Consider the following 20,516-nt stretch of genomic DNA (forward strand, 5'->3'; position numbering starts at 1 on the left):
ATTTATATATGACTTATTAGAATTTGTATCAAAAATAAAAAGAACAATGCCATTACAATATTTTTTATTCACTGAACTACATTCATATTATCAATTCTAATTAAAGAGGAAATTAGTTGCTCTAAACATAAAATTTTTGTAAATGTTCAAATTTATTAACCTATGAGAGGAACTTCGAAAACGCAACATTTCAAAATTCTGATTTTATTTCACATTATGAAAAGTCTTACTCTTGTTGCACTCATTTCATTTATAAAATAAATTTTAGTTTTTAATTTTAAATGGTCAATTATGAACACTTAGAAATAAATATTTTCAATTAAAATTCTGAAAATAAAATGTTAATATTTAAAAAAAATAATTGATCCCATATTAAGTTTCAAAATTAAAAAGACACCTCCTGAAAAATGCAAACATTTTTTCATACGTCTAATTTTTCATGCATATCTAATCAAAATGCGCGCGCACACACACACAAATACAAATACAAATACAACGCCACAACAGGCAAATTGCCCAACGAGGTGGCTGACTTAAGAACATCATGGATCCCCGAGCCATTTTTTTTTGGAGGCCCCACCTACTACTACTACTACACCACACCCCCCCCCCCCGCCCCCGCGGAACCCCCCAACGAATCGGTACATGCGGGAATGTGCGTGTACGTGCAGTGAAACCCGACGTGAAGTTTTGTTGTTTCTCTGTAATGCTTGTTATGTGTAGTGCTGCCATCTGCCACTAGTTTCTCTAACTATGAGTGAAGTGTTATGATTGAATGATTTATCGTTGTAGGACTGTTGCTCTCTGTAGCGAGACTTTTTAACGGGGAGATCGGCTCGCATTTGCGCCTTGACACACACACACACACTTTTATTACTTTTTTGAAAATACTGCGAATTTAAAAAATAAACTATTCGATGCAATTAAGATTGCTTCTATAAAACAAGTTTCTTTTAAATGAAGAGTTCTTTTCACATGGCGAAAAACTATACTCTAATAGAAATATCATCAAAAGTACTATTTAACCATCGATTTATTTAAATTTTTCTACACATGTTTTTGATTGTATGTGCTATCCTATGCTGGTATAAAATTTTACATATCTTAGATACTTAATGTTTTGTGAATTTTCAGAATTACAAAAATGCATTAAAACAGCTTGCGTGCATGATAAATTACCATGACATCAATGTAATTGAATATAAATAAAGGAAACTGTTCAATTCATGAAATGAAGCGAAAAGTTGAGATTTCATTGATGCAATCTTATTTAAAATTAAATTTAATAAAGTTTTTTTTAAATAAAATTTTAATATAAATAAAGGAATTTTTAATCAATTTCTATTCAATTACATTGATGTCATGGTAATTCATCATGCATGCAAGCTGCTTTAATGCAATTTTTTTTTTTTGAAAATTTACAAAAAATTAAGTATCCAAGATATGTAAAATTTTATACCAGCATAGGATAGCACATACAATCAAGAACACGTGTAAATTGTTTGGAATAAATCGATGGTTAAATAGTATTTTAAATAATATTTCTATTAGAGCATAGTTTTCGCCATGTTGAAAGGTACGAGATTTCCTTAATTGAATATTTGGCGTTAAAGTTATCATTTTTAGTTTTTATGTAATTATTCAGGAATACGCCAGATATTATTTTGATAGTCATGACAGAGACTTACCTTGAATATTTTACCTTTGAATGTATTAATGTCAAACTTTTAATTGAAGCTTTCTTATAAAATGTTCCAAGCTTAAAATAATGATTACATAAATTTTGGCCATTATCAAACCAACTAACTTCTCAATTTCAAGAAGTTCACAACTTCAGCACTTTTCGTGTTTAGATGTTTTACGTTTGAATTCTGTAGGATACGCTAGGACACCTACTTTTTGCAGCAATACTTGAAGTAATATGCATGGGGTAGTATCAGTTTATTTGAATTCCTCACAAAGCGATATGACGCTGAATTGGTGAAATAAAATACTGATGTCCATAATATCATTTCCGGAGATTAGCGAGCAGCTTTGATAAAACTCAGTTCCAACTACTCATGCACACAAATGATAAATTCACTTATTTTACCGTATGACGAACATTCGCCTTACGGTTTCCCGGAGGGAGCATCTATTTTCTCAATTAAAAAAAAAAGTTAAAAATATATACATTCTATGTCCCCGGAGCACCATTGGTCCGAGGTTAACAATTCACCTTACAAAACTCGGGCAACACCATTAACAACCCGCGAGCAGGAATTTGATGACCCGATTACCACTTTTCAATCTATTTGTTTCTCTTAGGAACATTTCACTCCGTTCCTAAGTACCTTAGCACTGCCAAGTCCATTATACCAGAAAGAAGGGTTCTTGTTTTTTGGTTTTTAATCAGTGCCGTAATTGGAATGTTAGTGCTTGTGAAGGCTTTCCCAATATTCGCATTGATATATAAGATGTTGGGTGGTGCCACTATCTTTGTTGCAGAAAATGCACATCGGGGACTTTCCATGAAACCTAGCTTGAGCAATTCCTGTGGCACCATATTCTACGTATAAAAAAATCAAAACCCGGACTTTTTCTGGGTACCCAGATTCTTTTAAATAAATAACGGAAATTAAATAAAATAACAGATATTAAGAAAAACAAATAAAAAGGATACGGTCGACGAAAATGTAATCCGGTTCCTGTAATCCTAACGCTCGGAACGAAAAAACTTAATGGCTGTTGAAACGTTTGAAAAGACCCTCTAAAAACAACTAGCGGAAGGTAAGGCCCCGTTCATACGGAGCGGACGCGGGTCCGCATACCCTTTCAAACGAGCACTTGAAATTCGTGTGAAAGGGGGAGCGGATGCGTGTCCGGAAGAAGTTTTAACAATTGGAATATACTGAGCCTTTCAGACGAGCCGAAATTTCCCCGTACCTAGTGTTCCTAGTACGAAATGTTCATGTGGGTCCGGACGTCGTCCGCACATAGAAGTTTTGACAATTGGGTTATTTGGAACTATTCACACGATGCAGAGCGAATTCGTCCGCATCTTTGGCTACTTTTTAAAGACTTTGCACGGAATTTTTTTAATTATTTGATATAAATACCCTTAAAAACACCATATGAAGGTCCCTGTTCATTAATAGGATGTGCCCACATACGTGTCTATCCCTCCGTTTCCTTGAGATGGAGATATAGCAACTTTAACTGCCTTTTGTCCATAATTTACAATTTTAGACAGTAAAACCTAACAACAAAGGCCACTGGCGAGACCAAAATTATAAGCCGTTCTGTAATTCATTACGAATATTAATTGACTAAATACTTTAATAACTTTTAAATTTAATTAAAAATTTTTAATTTTTTTCTTTTTAAATATTTAAAATTATTTAAAAATAATATTTAAAATTTTAAATATATATTTTTTTAAATTTTCAATCTTTTAATTTTTTTCAACTTAAAAAAAATACTTTTATTAAACAACGTTATCCACGTACGGTGTTCATTCAGGGCCTGATTAAGACGTTTGAAGGCCTTAAGCACTTGAATAGTTTAGGTGGTTCTCTCCCCCCACCGATACCTACAAGTATATTTTACTCGATATTCAGTCTATAAACTGAAAAAAATGGAATTTAATATTTCAGAAGTGACTAATCTAAGGATGGGATTTCACTATAAAAATGGTTTATGAAAGTTATTTTATAAAACTTGAAAAAAGCAACTAATAAATTTATCGGTTGCATTCGAGCAAATGCAGCCGATCTGGTTATTAGTTGCATTTTTAAAAGAATTATTATAAAATTTTTATAGTGTAAATTTTTATAAAAGATCTTTTGTAAAAGTTAAAAAATTCAACCAATAGGAGCATCGGTTGCATTCAAGCAAATGCAACCGGTGATCTTATTGGTTGAATTTTTCACGTTTTATCAAAGAGCTTTTACCAAACTTTTATAGTATAAACCCGGTCTAAGACAGAGATGCGATGTGAATATTTCTAAGCACAGACATTTTGAAAAAAAGTCCCCACCCCTCCCCTTTTTTCCTATTTTTTTTTTTTTTTTTTTGGAACATCGATGCTTTTGGATTGGATTTTTCGAACATTGGATGTTTTTGGAATTTTTCTTTCATATTTTTCCGAAAAGACATTTTTTTTTCAAAATCTTTTGAAAAGTTTTTAAGATATTTTCTCCCATCGACTACTTGTGAGGATCGGAATGAAGGCATCTTTTATCTTTATACCCATATTCTATGGGGCTTTAGATTAAATCGCCGAAGAATGGCTCTAGGCTGCCTATGGGCACTCAATCGAGGTTGAAGGAGAAAAATAATTACAAAAATATTGCGAAAAAATAGTTTTTATGCACGAATTTCAAACTAAAGATGCGGGTGTTTCGTCCGCATCTTTAGTGCTCGTGAGAAAGGGTATGCGGACCCGTGTCCGCATCCGCTCCGTGTGAAAGGGGCCTAATCGGGAATAATCCAAGACACCGACACTACTGAACAAATGGAAAAAAACGCCGTTATCCGTTTGAATCGCCCGCGCTTCAAGTGCCATCTATAATATAGATTGGTAATGGAAGCTTCTAGAAAGTGAGAAGAAACGGCAACGCCATTACGACGGCGTTGGCGACTTATGGCACCTTGACGGTCTGGATTATACTGCACCTGTTCCTAAATTTGTAACGTTCTGCAAAGGGTTTCCATCCTCTGCTAATCATTTCAAGGACTTGTGAGAAATTATCCGGAACAATAGATATGGGGACACTAAATCCTTTTTTAATAAATAACGTTATATTAAAACAAACGAACTCCATTGAGAAACGTACTGTATTAAAAAAATAATCTTTAGAAGGCTCTCCTGTAAATTCCCTTTTGTGACATAGTGCTTTTATCTCTGGTACTCTAGCATACAGAAATTCAGACTGAGTAAAGAAGAGAAAAAGATACACGTATATCTTACCTTTCCTATAGCTTTAGTTCCACATATACTTGCCTCTACAACATTTTCATAACTACGCTGATCAAATTTTTACACATCCCTTTGATAAAAACAATTATTTACAAGTTTTTTGCACAAAATAACAATTAGAGAATTTCTGCAGATTTCGTTTTTGAATCTTCAAGTCCCCAGTTTTCACCTTGCATCAAATTTACCCCTGGACAATTTAGGTTCCTCCTCAAAGGCGTTGACTTGTTTTTCCATGCAATCACAAGTAGTGATAAAAAACATTGATGGTGTTGATTTGTGACCATTCAAGAACATTGACTAACCTTAAATTTATCGCTCTCAAAAATATCCACTCAAAGACAGGCAGCACCCTTTTCCTCCCTCCCATCTTCTCTTTACTTTACAAACGTTTGAGAGTTGTAATACAACTGTGAACAAATTATTCTTCCTTAATTATTCTTAAATGGTGTTTTCAGCATTTAAAAAGCCGACTAGTGTCACCCTACTTTAAAAAAAAGGTAAATGAAAAATACCAGAATAACTATCTCTTCCCTAAAGTGGGGATGTTGCTTCGTACCCTTGTCCAGTTGTGTATTGTCCAGCTGTGCACATTTTCATCCCGTACTGATCTTTATCTACCTTGAGGATTGCTAAAAAACAGTGTTATATCAGTGCTATATAATGTATATCCCTGGGAATCCTCCTTTTTTTTCTTCACATTTTTGGCCTCTCTACTTACAATTGCGAAATAGCCTGTCATTTATGCAGACGGAAAAGTAAAATTAATGGAAGCAATCACAAAAGGCAGTATTCGTAACCTGCTATGTGCTCTCTAGGAGAATATCTACCTAACTCTTTCTATTTAAAACGCAATGTTTCATTTCAGATCTTATCTTCGTGTTCATGTGGTGTTCCCCAAACAGGGCCATAAAATGGAAGAGGGTGTGGGGAATCGCTCAAAGCCGACCACAGGAGGAAGGTCGTCAAGGAGACTGAGTTAATTGGTTTTCGAACGCGCTGAGGAATGGCCGCGCTTGTTGTTGAGAGAGGAAAGTTTTTTTATATTTATTTACTATGTAGTCCTGCCATATATATTTTAAATAAAATATATTTTTATAAAAAGATGTCGTCACTCTTCCTGCCATCCACCACCTATAAATGGTTATAGCGGACGTGATCTAGTCGTGCGTCTCAAATATTTTTTATACTGCGCTACCGATATATATATTTGATATTTTTTCTACGCAAATCTCACTATGGATCAGGAACCGAGTAATGTCAATCGAGTAGCTGTCAAACCCCCGCAGTTCTGGCGTTCAAATCCATCTGTGTGGTTCCTGCAACTCGAGTCGCAATTCACTCCTTCCTGCCATCCACCACCTATAAATGGTGACCCGGACGTGGCCCAGTACGCGGATACCGAAGCTCAGCGTCTCAAGGACTTGATTCCTTCTTGGTTACTTCTCGAAATGCGGAGCAAAGCGTCTGCTCACATCGGAGACGACCTCCTAAAAACTTTGTTCCTGCAACGCTTGCCAACCCATGTCCAGCAAATATTGGCGATATTGACGACACGCTGGACAAACTAGCAGACATGGTCGATGGAATTGTCGCGGCGTCCGACAACTACATTACCGTCCAAGAAGTCTGACTATCAGCTAAAGGAGATGCTGCACCAAATCACGTCGCGTTTGCACCGCTTAGAACAGTGATTCCCAACGTGGGCGTTAACGCCCCTTGGGGGGCGATGGGATGTAACAGGGGGGTGGTAGAAGCTACGGGTTTAACATAGGATCCTATGGGTTAGATTGCGTTGGGGGGCGATGGGAGAAAATATTTCTGAAGAAGGAGGCGATGGGACAAAAAAGGTTGGGAAACTATGGCTTAGAAGTTCAGACCCAGCCTCACCGACAGAACTTTCGTCGCCGTTCCAGATCACGATCTCGCAGCCGAATCGCAGTTTCACCGAGGGACAGTTCTGGTATACACAAGGGACTTTTTTTCGCTTCAGGCTCTTTGCATATAGTTCTCTCAGTATTAGGATTTTATAGTAGGCACAAGGTTACTTGTATGGTTTTTAGAATTGGAAACTGGAATCCCCCCCCCCCCCCATAAGAAAGAGAACGATACCTTTCTTTCCTTCATTTTTTTTCCAAGCAATGCTAGAGAAAATTAATTTTTCAACGAATATTTCTCATTGATTTCTTTGAAATTGTTTTATACTCTATTGCAAGTATTACTGTGTTGCAACAGTTTTTGTCTCGAATTCTCGGGAATTTTTCTCGGTATTTCGGGGATGGAAAATAGTAAAAAATTCCCGAAAATGCGAATTCCTGCCCAGAAACCCTAGTAGTGATAATATTCAAGAACTGTTTCAGCAACGCGTTTTCACTGTCTACAGATATTGCACACATTTGGATATAAATGACAAAAAATTATTTTACTAAAAGATTCAGAGTTCGAGTGAAAACGTCGAATAATTGAGGCTTTATGTCGAATGAATGTATTTCATATTAAAATGCCTATATATTTTTACAGACCGAAGTCAAACGTCACATAAATATGAAAATCGTATAACTCAGCGACATATAAACGAGGTTCCACTGTACTTGCTCATTTTTCACGCCTGCCTGTAAGTTGATATTATAATGTGAGAAAAAAATAATTGATTTCAAAAATTATTTCAGTTTTATCACTCTATTTCAGAACTGGATCTTTCTAACACGATTTTGTTTTCTCTCTGAAGTTGGAAAGTTTGAATACGATATACACTATCCCAAAGTGAGTTTTATTCTAAATAATTTCAGTGTATTACTTTCCGTGTGTGTTTTTCTTTCTGTGTATGAGCATGCGTTTTAATTTTTCCAAGTGAATATCACCGCATGGAATGCCAAGAGTGCCGAAAATTTTGCATTTAAGTAGTTTGTTTAGCTAATAGTAATTACTAATTAGTTAATAAAAAAAATACTATGTGTGCGTTCGCTAATATATAATTTTTTTAAACTTTTGTGCAAGGTTTTCCAAACTCAGAATATCCTCTTATATTATGATGAAAGAGAACAGTGGCCTGCAGTTTATGGAAAAAACTTGGTGCGTATAAAGAATGTAAAAAGTATCTATTGCAAGAAAATAAGTGTGATTTTCTTTAGCGCGGACCAGACTGATAACATAATGAATTGGCACAGCGCCACCAAATACAGAATTCATATCTAATGACCGTTTTTAATTCATTATATAAAAATGCATATGCATCGAGATTATTATGTTAATTATTAGTCAGGCCAAGTCGTGTGTTATTTTTGTTCTTGAGTGCTATAATTTTAATTAATTTATATACCTTTTGCCTTTGTTTTTGTTCTTTCACGTTCATTTTTTGAGTAGGGAAGTAAATTATGATGTACAGTAAAACTTTGATTAACCGTCATCGTTCGGAACAGGATTGTGACGGATAATCGAATAGATGGATATCAGAAATCTAGATGGAAAACAGATAGCAGAAACTGACGGTTAAACGAGTGACAGTTAATCGAAGTTTTACTGTACTTCGAACTAATATTGTCTTTTTTATTTCACGAACATATGATACTGTGAGTAAATTGTTCTGCTTTTTAGCTAAGCCTAGCTTGCAATTGCAGCTTAAAGTGGTTTTTGATACACATATACTGGAGCAGTTTGAGTTAAGATCGAGATGACGGACGAATGCCCTTTGTCTCCTTCTGGAAGCAAGGTGGTGAGTTCTACAAGCATTTGGATGAAATGAGCTTCCTGTTCACAAGAGTCTGCGACAGGAAAATGACAGAGGCAGCCGAGAGAGTGGTTTTTCGTGCTGAGGAATGAAATGAAGCCCATATCGTAGGAAATGAACGTTCTTCGTCGGAGATTGTGATCACTGTGCCACCGTCTAGTATTCATGAAACATCTAATATTTTAGAGATTATTGAAACTTTCAGAAGTTTGAGGAACGTTTTAGTAGGCTAGATGCGTAAACTTGTATCCGGCCCACGGGCCCAAGCCCTCCCCCCCAAATAATTTTGAAAGACAGGCTCAGTCCCCCCAAAAATTCGTGTGGACACGTTTCCCATATTTTTTGATTAAAAAAATTGCCCCAAAATTTTTTTTATTTTAATACTTTTTTTTTAAATCGCAATCGACTTGTTATTTTCTTTTTTGTAACAATTTGTAGTATTTTTCTCACGGTCAACAACGACACTCGAACTCCAATTATCATTCCCTTGGTTCCAATCGTAGCTGCCCGAAGACATGCCTGTCTGGATGGCATCTGGAGACGATTAGGGTGGTGCTTTGGGCCCTTTCTTGTTCCCGCTGTCGGAAAATTCAGAAACATCTCTTCCTCTTTTGTTTCAACGTAACATTTGGGAAAGGAGGCTTCCAGACGATGCAGGAGGAATGAAAGGTTAAAAAATAGGCTAATAAAATGATTGAAACCGAAACAAGTACACTTCGAGAGCCATATTTCACTTATCGAGTTCGGGAGCCCGGGCCGAGACATTTTTGTCAAAATACTGCATGACTAGTAACACTGAGACAAATCAACAATAGCTAAATTAAATGCAATGAAACCTCGATATAATGATTGCGGACAAACAATTTCTATGTTTGCTTTCTAGTTATATTAATCCCGATATGTGTCGTCGTACCAAATAAATGTTTTTAATGAAAACAGTTACTCCGAAAAGTAATAAAACTGCTTGCTACCACTTTTTGCGATTTTTATCATAGCGTATTTTGGAAGCTGCAACAGATATTTCTGAATGAAAATATAAGCATTTACCCAAGAGAAACTGATTTGTAAATATTGCATATTTCATGTACCGTATATACTCGAGTATAAGCCGACCCCCTCACTTCAGGACCACCAAAACCGCAATAAATTGAAAACCCGTGTATAAGCCGACCCCCCAAAAAATCCGTTCATTTCAGAGAAAAAAATTCTTATATTTTAATGCAAAATTAATAGCTTATGGAAATTTACAATAGAAAATGATTCAAACTTTTTAAACCATTTCTCTTCTGAGTCTCCAAGCTCATCGTAATCCATCAGATCATCATAAGGTGCGGCATCTTCGTTTTTATCCTCATCTGGGCTGTCTCATCGCCATTGTCACTTTCAAACAGGATAGATATCATCTTCAGTTCCGTCCATCGCATTGCTGATGCAACACTTTTTGAAGGATCAGCGGAAACAGAATTCCACGCCTCATGTACCCATTGGCACACCAGGCCAATGTCAGTTTTCTTCAAGTCACCACTTTATCATCGGAACTCATCCATTCGATCCACAAATCCCTCAAATAGTCTTTGAGAGGCTTATCGATGCTCACATCTAAAGGCTTAGCAATCTACAATCGACGTTAGACCACATGGTATCAAAGCCAATGATGTTTTAGATTTCTTTGCCTCAGCTTTGACATTATCGGTTCTGTGGGGGTTTGAACATATCCCATACCAATAATGCCGGTTTCTCGAACACTGCTACAAAAATGACTACTGATTGCGGGGGTCGATATTTTCTCATCAAAAACTGACACGAGTATAAGCCGATCCCCCCCCCTCCACTTGAGGAACGAATTTCTCTACAAAAAAACTCGGCTTATACACGAGTGTATATGGTAGTTCTTGATGTTGTAACTTGATGGCATTGTGCAGTCTTCAAGCACGAAGTTTATATTAATTGAAGATAATTTATTGTATTTTTTACTGTGTTGTATACATATTATTGTGTTTGCCTTTTTTATCATTTTCATAAATAAAAATTAAATTCATACGCATATTTATGCTTCAAACAATGTTTGAATAATTATCTTCTAACGGAAAAATAGGGAGGGTAGGAAATTAATCATGGTCTCAACGGGGGCCACAGAAATCAAAAATGGTTGAAAGGGGCCATGGGCAAAAAAAGGTAACCACTGGTCTATGGTGTGTGTGTGTGTGTGTTGCCAAATTCGTTTTTACTTTTTCTTTGTTGGCCTCGGTAGATTCGTGTATCTAGATTGCGGGCGCACTGGATTCACCAGTGGACGATTACCATAATCATTTAGCTCTACATATGGCGCACCATCAAAAATTATTAATTTTTTACGTAAGTTAAATATTTAAACTTTCCTGTAATATTTTTTTAGACCTGCGAGCAGAAGGAGGCGGTTCTATCTATCGAAAAAGGTCAAGTAATTTTCTTGAATCAGACCTCTTTTGGTTCCGGCTGCTTCGGTTCCAGTAATGAGACAGTTCTACAATGTGATCACAAGAGACATTTTCGTTCTGCAAGAGAAAGATGGTGGTTCATAGCGATTAGCAATTGTAAATCTGCAAATGTAAGATATAATTTCTTTTAAGTTGTGTATATACGGGGTGATTATAAAAAAACTATCCCGACATATGGGCCCCTAACTATCATACCATTCGCAGAAACTGAATGAAATTTTGGCATAAGGTATTTTGAGGTATGCGCTCAAGAATGATATGGAAAACAACAGTCACTCTAACAGTTACGGTTACAGTGAGAAAATTTCGAAAATATCAAATGGCAACACCAAGTTTTTGTATTGGAATGCGATCTCCATACTGAAAAACACTAAATAGCGTTGGAATGGCACCTGTAGCACGAAAATCCCCGGAGCTAGGCAAGGAAAAAGGACTTTGCCGTGCACCAGAGCATTAATGTTCGTTTCATTCGTCACACCGTTTCTTCGGCTGAGATCCCAGCCTGATTAGTCCTCCACAAGGTCATGTGGAAACACAATAAAATGCTTTATTTTATGCTGCTTCTCTGTCCTTATTGGTTGTCCTCACTCTTAGCCTATCTACCGCCGGTGATTTTCATGCTACAGTTGCCGTTCGAACGCTATTTAGGGGTTTTCACAATGGAGATCACATTCCAATACAAAAAACTTGGTGTTGCCATTTGATATTTTCGAAATTTTCTCACTGTAACCGTAACTGTTAGAGTGACACTGTTGTTTTCCATATCATTCTTGAGCGCATACATCAAAATACCTTATGCCAAAATTTCATTCAGTTTCTGTGAATGGTATGATAGTTAGGGGCCCATATGTCGGGATAGTTTTTTTATAATCACCCTGTACTTGTATGTAGCCCAATATACGTAATAGGCAGTAGAATTCTTAAGTGATGTGCCCTGTAAATTTGCACAGAAAAATTACAAAAACAGTAATGCATAAAAATGACAAAAATATAGCGCAGTAAATATTGCGCACACAGGAGGGACAAAAAAAATTCGTCTGTAAAAAAAACCTGTATTCCTGTTGAATTTCACTTTAACCGTAAGTTTTGACGTTCCAGAAATACTGTGCATTGCAGAATTATCTCAAGTGTGAATAACAATAAAAGTTCAACTTGTTCAATTCTAGTTCCTGGGAAACCTAATTAAAGTGCAGTACCAGCAACTCCTATAGATGAGATGTCTATTGGGAGTGTTGGTAGTAGGAGGTTCGAATTTCCAACCTCCTTGGTTGGCAGTACTCGCGTATCGAGGGTAGACCACAGGTTGTCAAACACTGCAATATAGTATCTTGAAAATATGTTAAGACGATTTGAGCCTATGCGGTGCAAAGGGAAGTTTATTCCGGGAAAAGGGGGAGTATTTTTTTGCTGAAAAAACCCCCACTAAAATCTTCACTCAAGAGAATATCAATGTCCCCCCTCCCCACACCAGTGTCTCATGGTAACGCTGCCACTCCGGGGCCTGGGATGCCATGACAAACCACACTTATAAGGCCGGAACTGCATATAGGAAGAAAAATATCGATTTTGAAAGAATCGGTCTCGATAACAAAAAAAGCCAGTGAGCAGGCGATAACAGTTTTTAAGCCACTACGGAACATATTACAGTAAAACCCGTAACAGAATCACAAGGGGCCCGAGATTTTTTTCCGTTGAACATAAGTTTCCGCTTAATTAATAAAGGTTCAATTGATATAACGAGTGAAATTTTGTAACGATGTCGTGTGTGATTGAAATAAAATAAAAAGTAAATTAATCGAAAAGATAGAAGTAAATAATTTAAATAAACTATTAGTCGCAAAGTGTTTTATAATTACTAAGTACTGTATTTAGATTTGGCAGCATCTGCATAAAATTCCGACCTTCGCTGCTTTTCTTCTAAAATGTCATTACATTTTTTTTTATAACTTCCCCAAAAATTTTCAATTAGGGTGCCAATATCTGCAGTGTAAGGTTCGGTTTGTACGCTAGTGAAATAAATTAAGAGAATTTGCATATTTTATCGAATTTCAGGAAAAGAACTGAACTGAATGTAAAACCACTGCTTCTAGACAAAAGTGCAAATCTTGTACGTCAAATACGTAAGCGTACACGTGTGTGTAGGCGGAGCCAGTAGAAAAACAGGCTTTATAAGCGCGCGTAAGTTAAGACGCATTTCGTTCGCTAGCACACCTCGGCGAATTTCTTGGTGTTATTTTGCAGCAATCGGTTAATTTCAAATTGCAACAGTAAAAATGAGTAACCACCAACGTTTAGATGATGGAATGAGGTGGCGAATTGTGGGGAGGCTAGAAGCAGGCCAATCTCAAGTCCAGATTTGTAGGGAGTTCAATTTAACGCCCAGCGTCGTGTGTAACTTATGGAAACAGTTCCAGGATACCGGATCCACCGAGAGAAAGCCTGGGCAAGGTCGTCCAAGAGCCACGACGGCCAGAGAAGATCGCCATTTGTCGATTATAGCGAGGCGTAACAGGAGTGCTACAGCTTCTCAGCTCTCTCGTGACTTGTATGCAGCCATAGGAACCCGTGTATCAAGGGTGACTGTTTCCAAAAGACTTCATGGGAGAGGGCTGTTTGCAAGAAGACCTGCCGTTTGCGTCCCGCTCACTTCTACGGACAGGAGAATCCGTTTATCATGGTGCATAGAGATTGGAGTATGGATCAATGGGCGACCATTCTCTTCACTGATGAGTCCCGGTTCAGCCTAAGCACCGATTCTCGCCGTACGTTCATATGGAGAGAACCAGGGACCCGCTACCTACCCTCCAATGTCCGCGAAATCGACCATTATGGCGGAGGAGGTTTAATGGTCTGGGCAGGCATCGCGTTGGATGGCCGCACACCTCTCCATGTCTTTGAAAGAGGCACTGTAACTGGTGTGAGGTATAGGGATGAGGTCTTGGAGCCCTATGTTCGCCTTTTCAGGGGTGCAGTTGGCCCTGAGTTCATTTTAATGGACGATAACGCGAGGCCACATAGAGCTCTTCTGCTCGACGATTTTCTAGAGAGTGAGGATATTCGCCGGATGGATTGGCTAGCCAGATCTCCAGACCTTAACCCTATAGAGCATGTCTGGGACGCTCTGGGGAGGGCAATTGCAACTCGCAAACCCCCCCTCCGGGAACCATCCAGGGAATGAAAACAGCGTTGCTGAACGAGTGGGACCAATTGCCACAGGAAATGATATACTGCCTTATTTCAAGTATGAAATCACACTGCGAAACCTGTATATCTGTAAGAGGGGACCATACCCCCCTATTAACCCATCTTTTTGTTTATTCTGCAACCGCTGTATCATACCTTCCGACTCCAACGAGTGTTACGCACGATCCTGCGTGTGTATTACAATTATTGAATGATTATTTGTTTTGTATTGTATCAATGTATGTACATATCAAATTTCATCAAAATCGGTACAGTAGTTCTAGAGATAATCGACCAGGTCTGCAAATTCTCTTAATTTCTTACACCAGTGTATATAATCCTCAGCATCAGGGCCGTAACTAAGAATTTTGTGAGAAGGGAGAGCAACATTTTTTTTTTTGCCGCCTCTACCACTGCAAAATTCGATGATTTTATAAGTGTTTTTGTCACCACCTAAAATTTTCCACCCCTGAATTTGCCGGCAGGGCAGTTCAAGGGCGTCATTTCAACTTTCCTGGGGGGAGGCAAAGAATATGTACTCAATTTGTATGTGTGTGTATATATACACACCATTTCTAGTGTATTTTCTAAAGCCGGGGGAAGGGCACAATGGCCCCCGACCCTCCTTCCCCCAAATGACGGGCATGGGACAGTGGCTCTTTGCCTGTCTAATTAATTCCAACCCTGCTCAGCCTTACGATCACGGAATGTGCACAGGTTGCGTACAATTTTGTCTTTAGTCTTGCTATATATATCATTTGGAAATTCAATCCTTACACTGATTTCTCCCGTGGAAAAACCTGCTTTTCCGAAAAAAACTTTTACAATTTTCGAAAGAAACTGCTTTACTACATATGACTTATCCCAACCATAGTATCAAGGACAGAAACGAACTCACATTTACAAGCATAGACTGCGAAAAAAATTTCGGTGGAGCACTTTAACATTTTGTATGTACTTTGGTCGCCAAACACTGTGTTTGTGTGAAATTTCCCTTTAAAGGGTGCAATTTTCCTTTCCGTTTCCGCGTTAGACAGGTTCCGTTTAGCCCAGGTTTTTAAACGTTTATTTTGGCATTGAAATGGCGAAACCGCGATTTTTTTTTCCGTTGAAAACAGGTTTCCGCTTACTACAGGTTCTGTTAAAGCAGCGGTTCTCAACCTTTTTTGACTCGTGGAGTCCATTCTGGTATATAATTTCTATGGCGGAGCCCTGTAGGCCTATATTTCATTTATTCATCAAAGTTACTGTGTTATTTAAAATACTTATAACTATTTTTTTTTTCAAATTTACTGTTTCTTTTTTACTTTCCTCGAGCTGCCGGTTGAGAACCGCTGCGTTAAAGTTAGGTTTTACTGTATTTCTAAGATCTGAATTAGAATTTTTTTTTTACATGGAACTTATTTGTTTTTCAGGGACTGTACCTTAGCTATCGCATCACGATGACTAACCACGAGAACAATGTATGGTTCATGCATTTTTCAGCAGATGAGATGTGTAAGTTATTATATTGGCAATACTACTTTAGTTTTTTTATTATTATTAAGGGGATTTGGGTACACCGATATTTCGTACCGTCTGCTTTCCACCCCCCCCCCCACTAAAATATGAAGCTGCTTTTGTTTGTTGCTACTTTGTATAAAACAGAAAAGTAGTTTGATAAATCCTCTACATTCCCAATGTGTGTGCAGAGGGGTCAATTCAATTTCGCGTAAAAAAGGGTCAAATCTAATCCCAATCATCAATCGCCTCATCAAAGAAGGTGAAATTGAAAGGGGACACATTGTACGTGAAACATCCCTTTTAAATTGCGAGCGAACGAGTTGATGAAGCTTTTTTTTAGTGTTGATTCTATTTCTTCTCAACCAATTAATAATTGACTAAATTGTGCATGTACGACTTCCCGATCCGATTCAAGCACTGAGAATTCGTTCTTGCTACGTGAAGACAATGTAAGTCATTCAAATTCTAGTACTCATTCAAATTTTAATACCGTATATACTCGTGTGTAAGCCAAGTTTTTTTGTGGAAAAATTCGTTCCTCAAGGGGGGGGGGGGGGTCGGCTTATACTCGGGTCAGTTTTTGATGAGAAAATATCGACCCCGCACAATCAGTAGTCATTTTTGTAGCAGTGTTCGAGAAACCGTCATTATTGGTATGGGATATGTTCAAACCCCCGAAAATGTCAAAGACGAGGCAAAGAAATCGAAAACATCATTCACTTTGATACCAGGTGGGCTAACGTCGATTGTAAAGCCTTATGAAAGCATCAACAAGCCTTTCAAAGACTGTTTGAAGAATTTGTGGATCGAATGGATGAGTTCCGATGATAAAGAAACCACAAAAGGTGGTGCCTTGAAGAAACCTGACATTGGCCTAGTGTGCCAATGGGTACATGAGGCATGGAATTCTGTCTCCACCGAAATTATCATCCGATCCTTCAAAAAGTGTTGCATCAGCAATGCGATGGATGGAACTGAAGATGATATCCTCTTTGATAGTGACAATGGCGATGACAGCGTACCCATCATAGGGGCGATGCCGTACCCTCTATGATGATCTGATGGATTACGATGAGCTTGGAGACTCAAGAAACGGTTTAAAAAGTTTGAATCGTTTGCTATTTTCATCATTTCCGTAAGCTATTCATTTTGCATGCAATTATAAGTTTTTTTTGCGGTTTTGGTGGTCCTGAAGTGAGGGGGTCGGCTTATATACAAGTATATACGGTATTTCCTCACATGTTCCTTTGAAATGTACACACAATTTTTCTTCGCCAACGTGTTTCTTAAGTGATGAGCTGCCGATGCAGCACATTAATTCTAATGTTAATTATGTCTCAACTTGTAGCCCTTTTTAAAGATTTTTTAAATGGAGACTTTTCACGCACATGCGCACCAAGAAGTTGAAAAAACTACAAAAAACCAACTCCAGCTGCCTACTACTATGTTGCCAGCGGGGTTCGAACCTGAGTCTTTGCATCCATCAAGGAGATACGCCACACTCAGTAGTCTGAAAATTTAACTGCAAAATTCTGAAAATTTTAACTTTCTTCATAGCATGCAGTTTTCAAAAAAATTATTTTCGCCTACAGGAATGTATGATTTGGCGTAGAAGTTTTCCTCCAGATTCGTCAACAAATTGAAGAAAAGTGATTTTGTATCACAAAAAAAAATTTTGAGGGATCGAAAAAATCTGATTAAATTTTTTAATCAGCACATATAAAAGCACACAATAAACAGCATGAATTATCACTCGCCAAAATCATTGTTGGACATTGTTGTTATTTGTTGAATTTTCTTATTCCTTTCGGAGGTACCTCCCGGAGGTAGTAAATTGTAACACAATTGACACGTTTAAAAAGAAATACGATAAACATGTTGGGGTAAATCGAGAAGCTATCCATTCTTAGAATAAGACAACCATAAGTATTCTTTATGGGCATTGTATAATATTTTATCATGTGTATATATTGTTTGTAATTTGTGTTAATTGCATTTTTAATTGGGTTGCTGTATTTTTGAAACATATGACAACCATATTTTTATGGGCATCTTTTTATCAGCCACCTCGTTGGGCATTTTGCCTGTTGTGGCGTTGTATTTGTATTTGTATTTGTATATGAGATTTTACTATCAATTTTTATTTCTACGGTGTTTTTCTAATACAGTATTTGAAACATAGTGTTTTGCGTCCCCCACGCCCCATACGGGGATGCCTGCACACCTTTATTATTGTTTTCATGTATACACTTCCCAAATTTATTTACTGGAATCCCATTTCACATAGATGATTCCCGCATGCCCTTAAGGACAGGCTAATTCAAGTTTGTGTATAAACTTAAACGAACGACGAAAAATTAATGTGAAACTTCATAATTTTGAATATTCATTCCGATATAATTTTATGTATTTTTACAGATATTCTTCAGACAGATGTGGCATTTCTCATACTTTATGTCCTTCTATTAGCCGCATCAATTTTTGAAGCAAGTAAGTGATAAGTTTATAAATAAGGATACACAAAAGTTAGTAAAAAATATATGACGACAGACTTTTCAGTTGTTGGTGATGCATTTCTACTATGAATATTAGCTAAATATAAGAGGCCTTTCACACGGAGCGGATGCGGACGCGGGTCCGGAAGAAGTGTTAACAATTGGAATATACTGAGCCTTTCAGACGAGCCGAAATATCTCTGCACGTTCATGCGGGTCCGGACGTCCTCCGCATATGTCAAACCGCAAGTACGGGCTCCGCATCCGCACATAGAAGTTTTGACATTAAGTTTATTCGGAGTTATTCACACGATGCGGATGCGGAGCGAATTCATCCGCATCTTTGGCTAGTTTTTAACGGAATTTTTTCTAATTATTTTTGCCATAAATACCCTTAAAAACACCATATGAGGGTCCCTGTTCATAGATTGAGATATAGCAACTTTAACTGCCTTTTTTCCATACTTTACAATTTTATACAATAAAACCTGCCAACAACGGCCACTGACGGTACCAAAATTATAAGCCGTTCTGTTCATTACGAATATTTAATTGACTACATACTTACATTTACTACTTTTAATTATAATAGCTTTTAAATTTAATTTAAAAATTTTACTTTTTTTCTTTTTAAATATTTGAAATTGTTTAGAAAATATAAATATTTAAAATTATTTTAAATATTTATTATTTTTTTAAATATTAAATTTTTTAATTTTTTTAAACTTAAAAAAAAATACTTTTATTAAACAATGTTATCACTGTTTGAAGGCCCTAAGCACTTGAATATTTTTGGTGGTTCCCCCGATACCTACAAGTATATTTTACTCGATATTTAGTCTATAAACTGAAAAAAATGGAATTTTATATTTCAGAAGTGACTAATCTAAGGATGGGATTTCACTCTAAAAGGTTTATGAAAGTTATTTTATAAAACTTGAAAAGAGCAACCAATAAATTTATCGATTGCATTCGAGCAAATGCAACTGATTAGCTTATTGGTTGCATTTTTAAAAGAATTATTATAAAATTTTTGTAGTGTAATCTGGGCTTAAGGCCGGAATCACACTATAAAGTTTTATAAAAGATCTTTTATAAAAGTTTAAGAAATCAACCAATAGGCGCATCGGTTACATTCAAGCAAATGCAACCGGTGATCTTATGGGTTGAATTTTTCACGTTTTATCAAAGAGCTTTTATAAAACTTTTATAGTGTAATCCCTGCCTAAGGCTGGTATTACCCTATAAAACTTTGGTTAAAAATTCTTTCATAAAACTTGAAAAATGTAATCAATAAACACATGCTACATTCGAGCGAACTTAACTGATCCGCCTATTGGTTGCATTTTTCAAGTTTTATAAACGAACTTTTATCAATATTTTATAGTGTAATCCCGGCCTAATACAGAATTGTGATGGGAATATTTCTAAGCACAGGCATTTTGAAAGTCTCCACCCCCCCCCCCCCTCCCCTTTTTTTCTACTTGCAAATTCTTTGATATCTCCTGAATATTTTTCTTTTGGAATGGGTTTTTTTTATTTATATTCTTATGTCTCTGGATTGGATTTTTCGAACATTGGATATGTTTTTGGAATTTTTCTTTCATATTTTTCCGACATGACAGATTTTTTTTTCAAAATTTTTTGAAAATATTTTAAGATTTTTTCTCCCATCGACTACTTGTGAGAATCAAAATGAAAGCATCTTTATACCCATATTCTATGGAACTCTAGATTAAACCACCAAAGAATGCATCAGGATCTTTGTGATTGATAAATGACAAGCTTTCAAATTTTTGAAAATTATAAAATTCGCATTTTTACCGATTTTCATTAATTTGAATGACTAATTAGTTAATTATGATATTAATTAGCATCAAGATCGTTGTGATTGATAAATGACATGCTTTCAAATTTTTGAAAATTACACTGCTGGCCACCCAAATTGCAACACCAAGAAAGACAAGAGATATCGCAACAATATTTATTTTGTAGATAACATGTTGACCAAGCATCAAATGATTAAATTTATAGACTTCTGTGAAGTGTGGTTCCTTCCAAAATCAGTAGCCAGAGTAGCCGCCATTGTTGGAGATCACCGCTGCCACACGCCTCAGCATTGATTCAAAGAGACTTTGGATGTGTTCTTGGGGTACAGCAGACCAAGCAGCTTC

At 36.8% G+C, this 20,516-nt stretch overlaps 1 protein-coding gene across 2 annotated transcripts in view; it reads left to right on the forward strand.

Moving 5' to 3' along the window:
* Positions 1-20,516, forward strand: part of LOC149067000 (transmembrane protein 145-like) — a 156,223-nt gene that overhangs the window by 7,545 nt on the left and 128,162 nt on the right. For both annotated transcript variants that reach the window (XM_089252990.1, XM_089252991.1), the window contains exons 2-6: positions 7,646-7,720; positions 7,955-8,029; positions 11,080-11,271; positions 15,760-15,841; positions 18,266-18,337. In XM_089252990.1, coding sequence (XP_089109116.1) covers positions 7,646-7,720; positions 7,955-8,029; positions 11,080-11,271; positions 15,760-15,841; positions 18,266-18,337 — 496 coding nt within the window. The remainder of the gene's footprint in view (positions 1-7,645; positions 7,721-7,954; positions 8,030-11,079; positions 11,272-15,759; positions 15,842-18,265; positions 18,338-20,516) is intronic.

Source organism: Pholcus phalangioides, unplaced genomic scaffold, assembly GCF_987345545.1.
Source record: "Pholcus phalangioides strain wild (caught in Gottingen) unplaced genomic scaffold, Ppha-v1.0 ptg000031l_1, whole genome shotgun sequence".
Taxonomy (NCBI): domain Eukaryota; kingdom Metazoa; phylum Arthropoda; class Arachnida; order Araneae; family Pholcidae; genus Pholcus; species Pholcus phalangioides.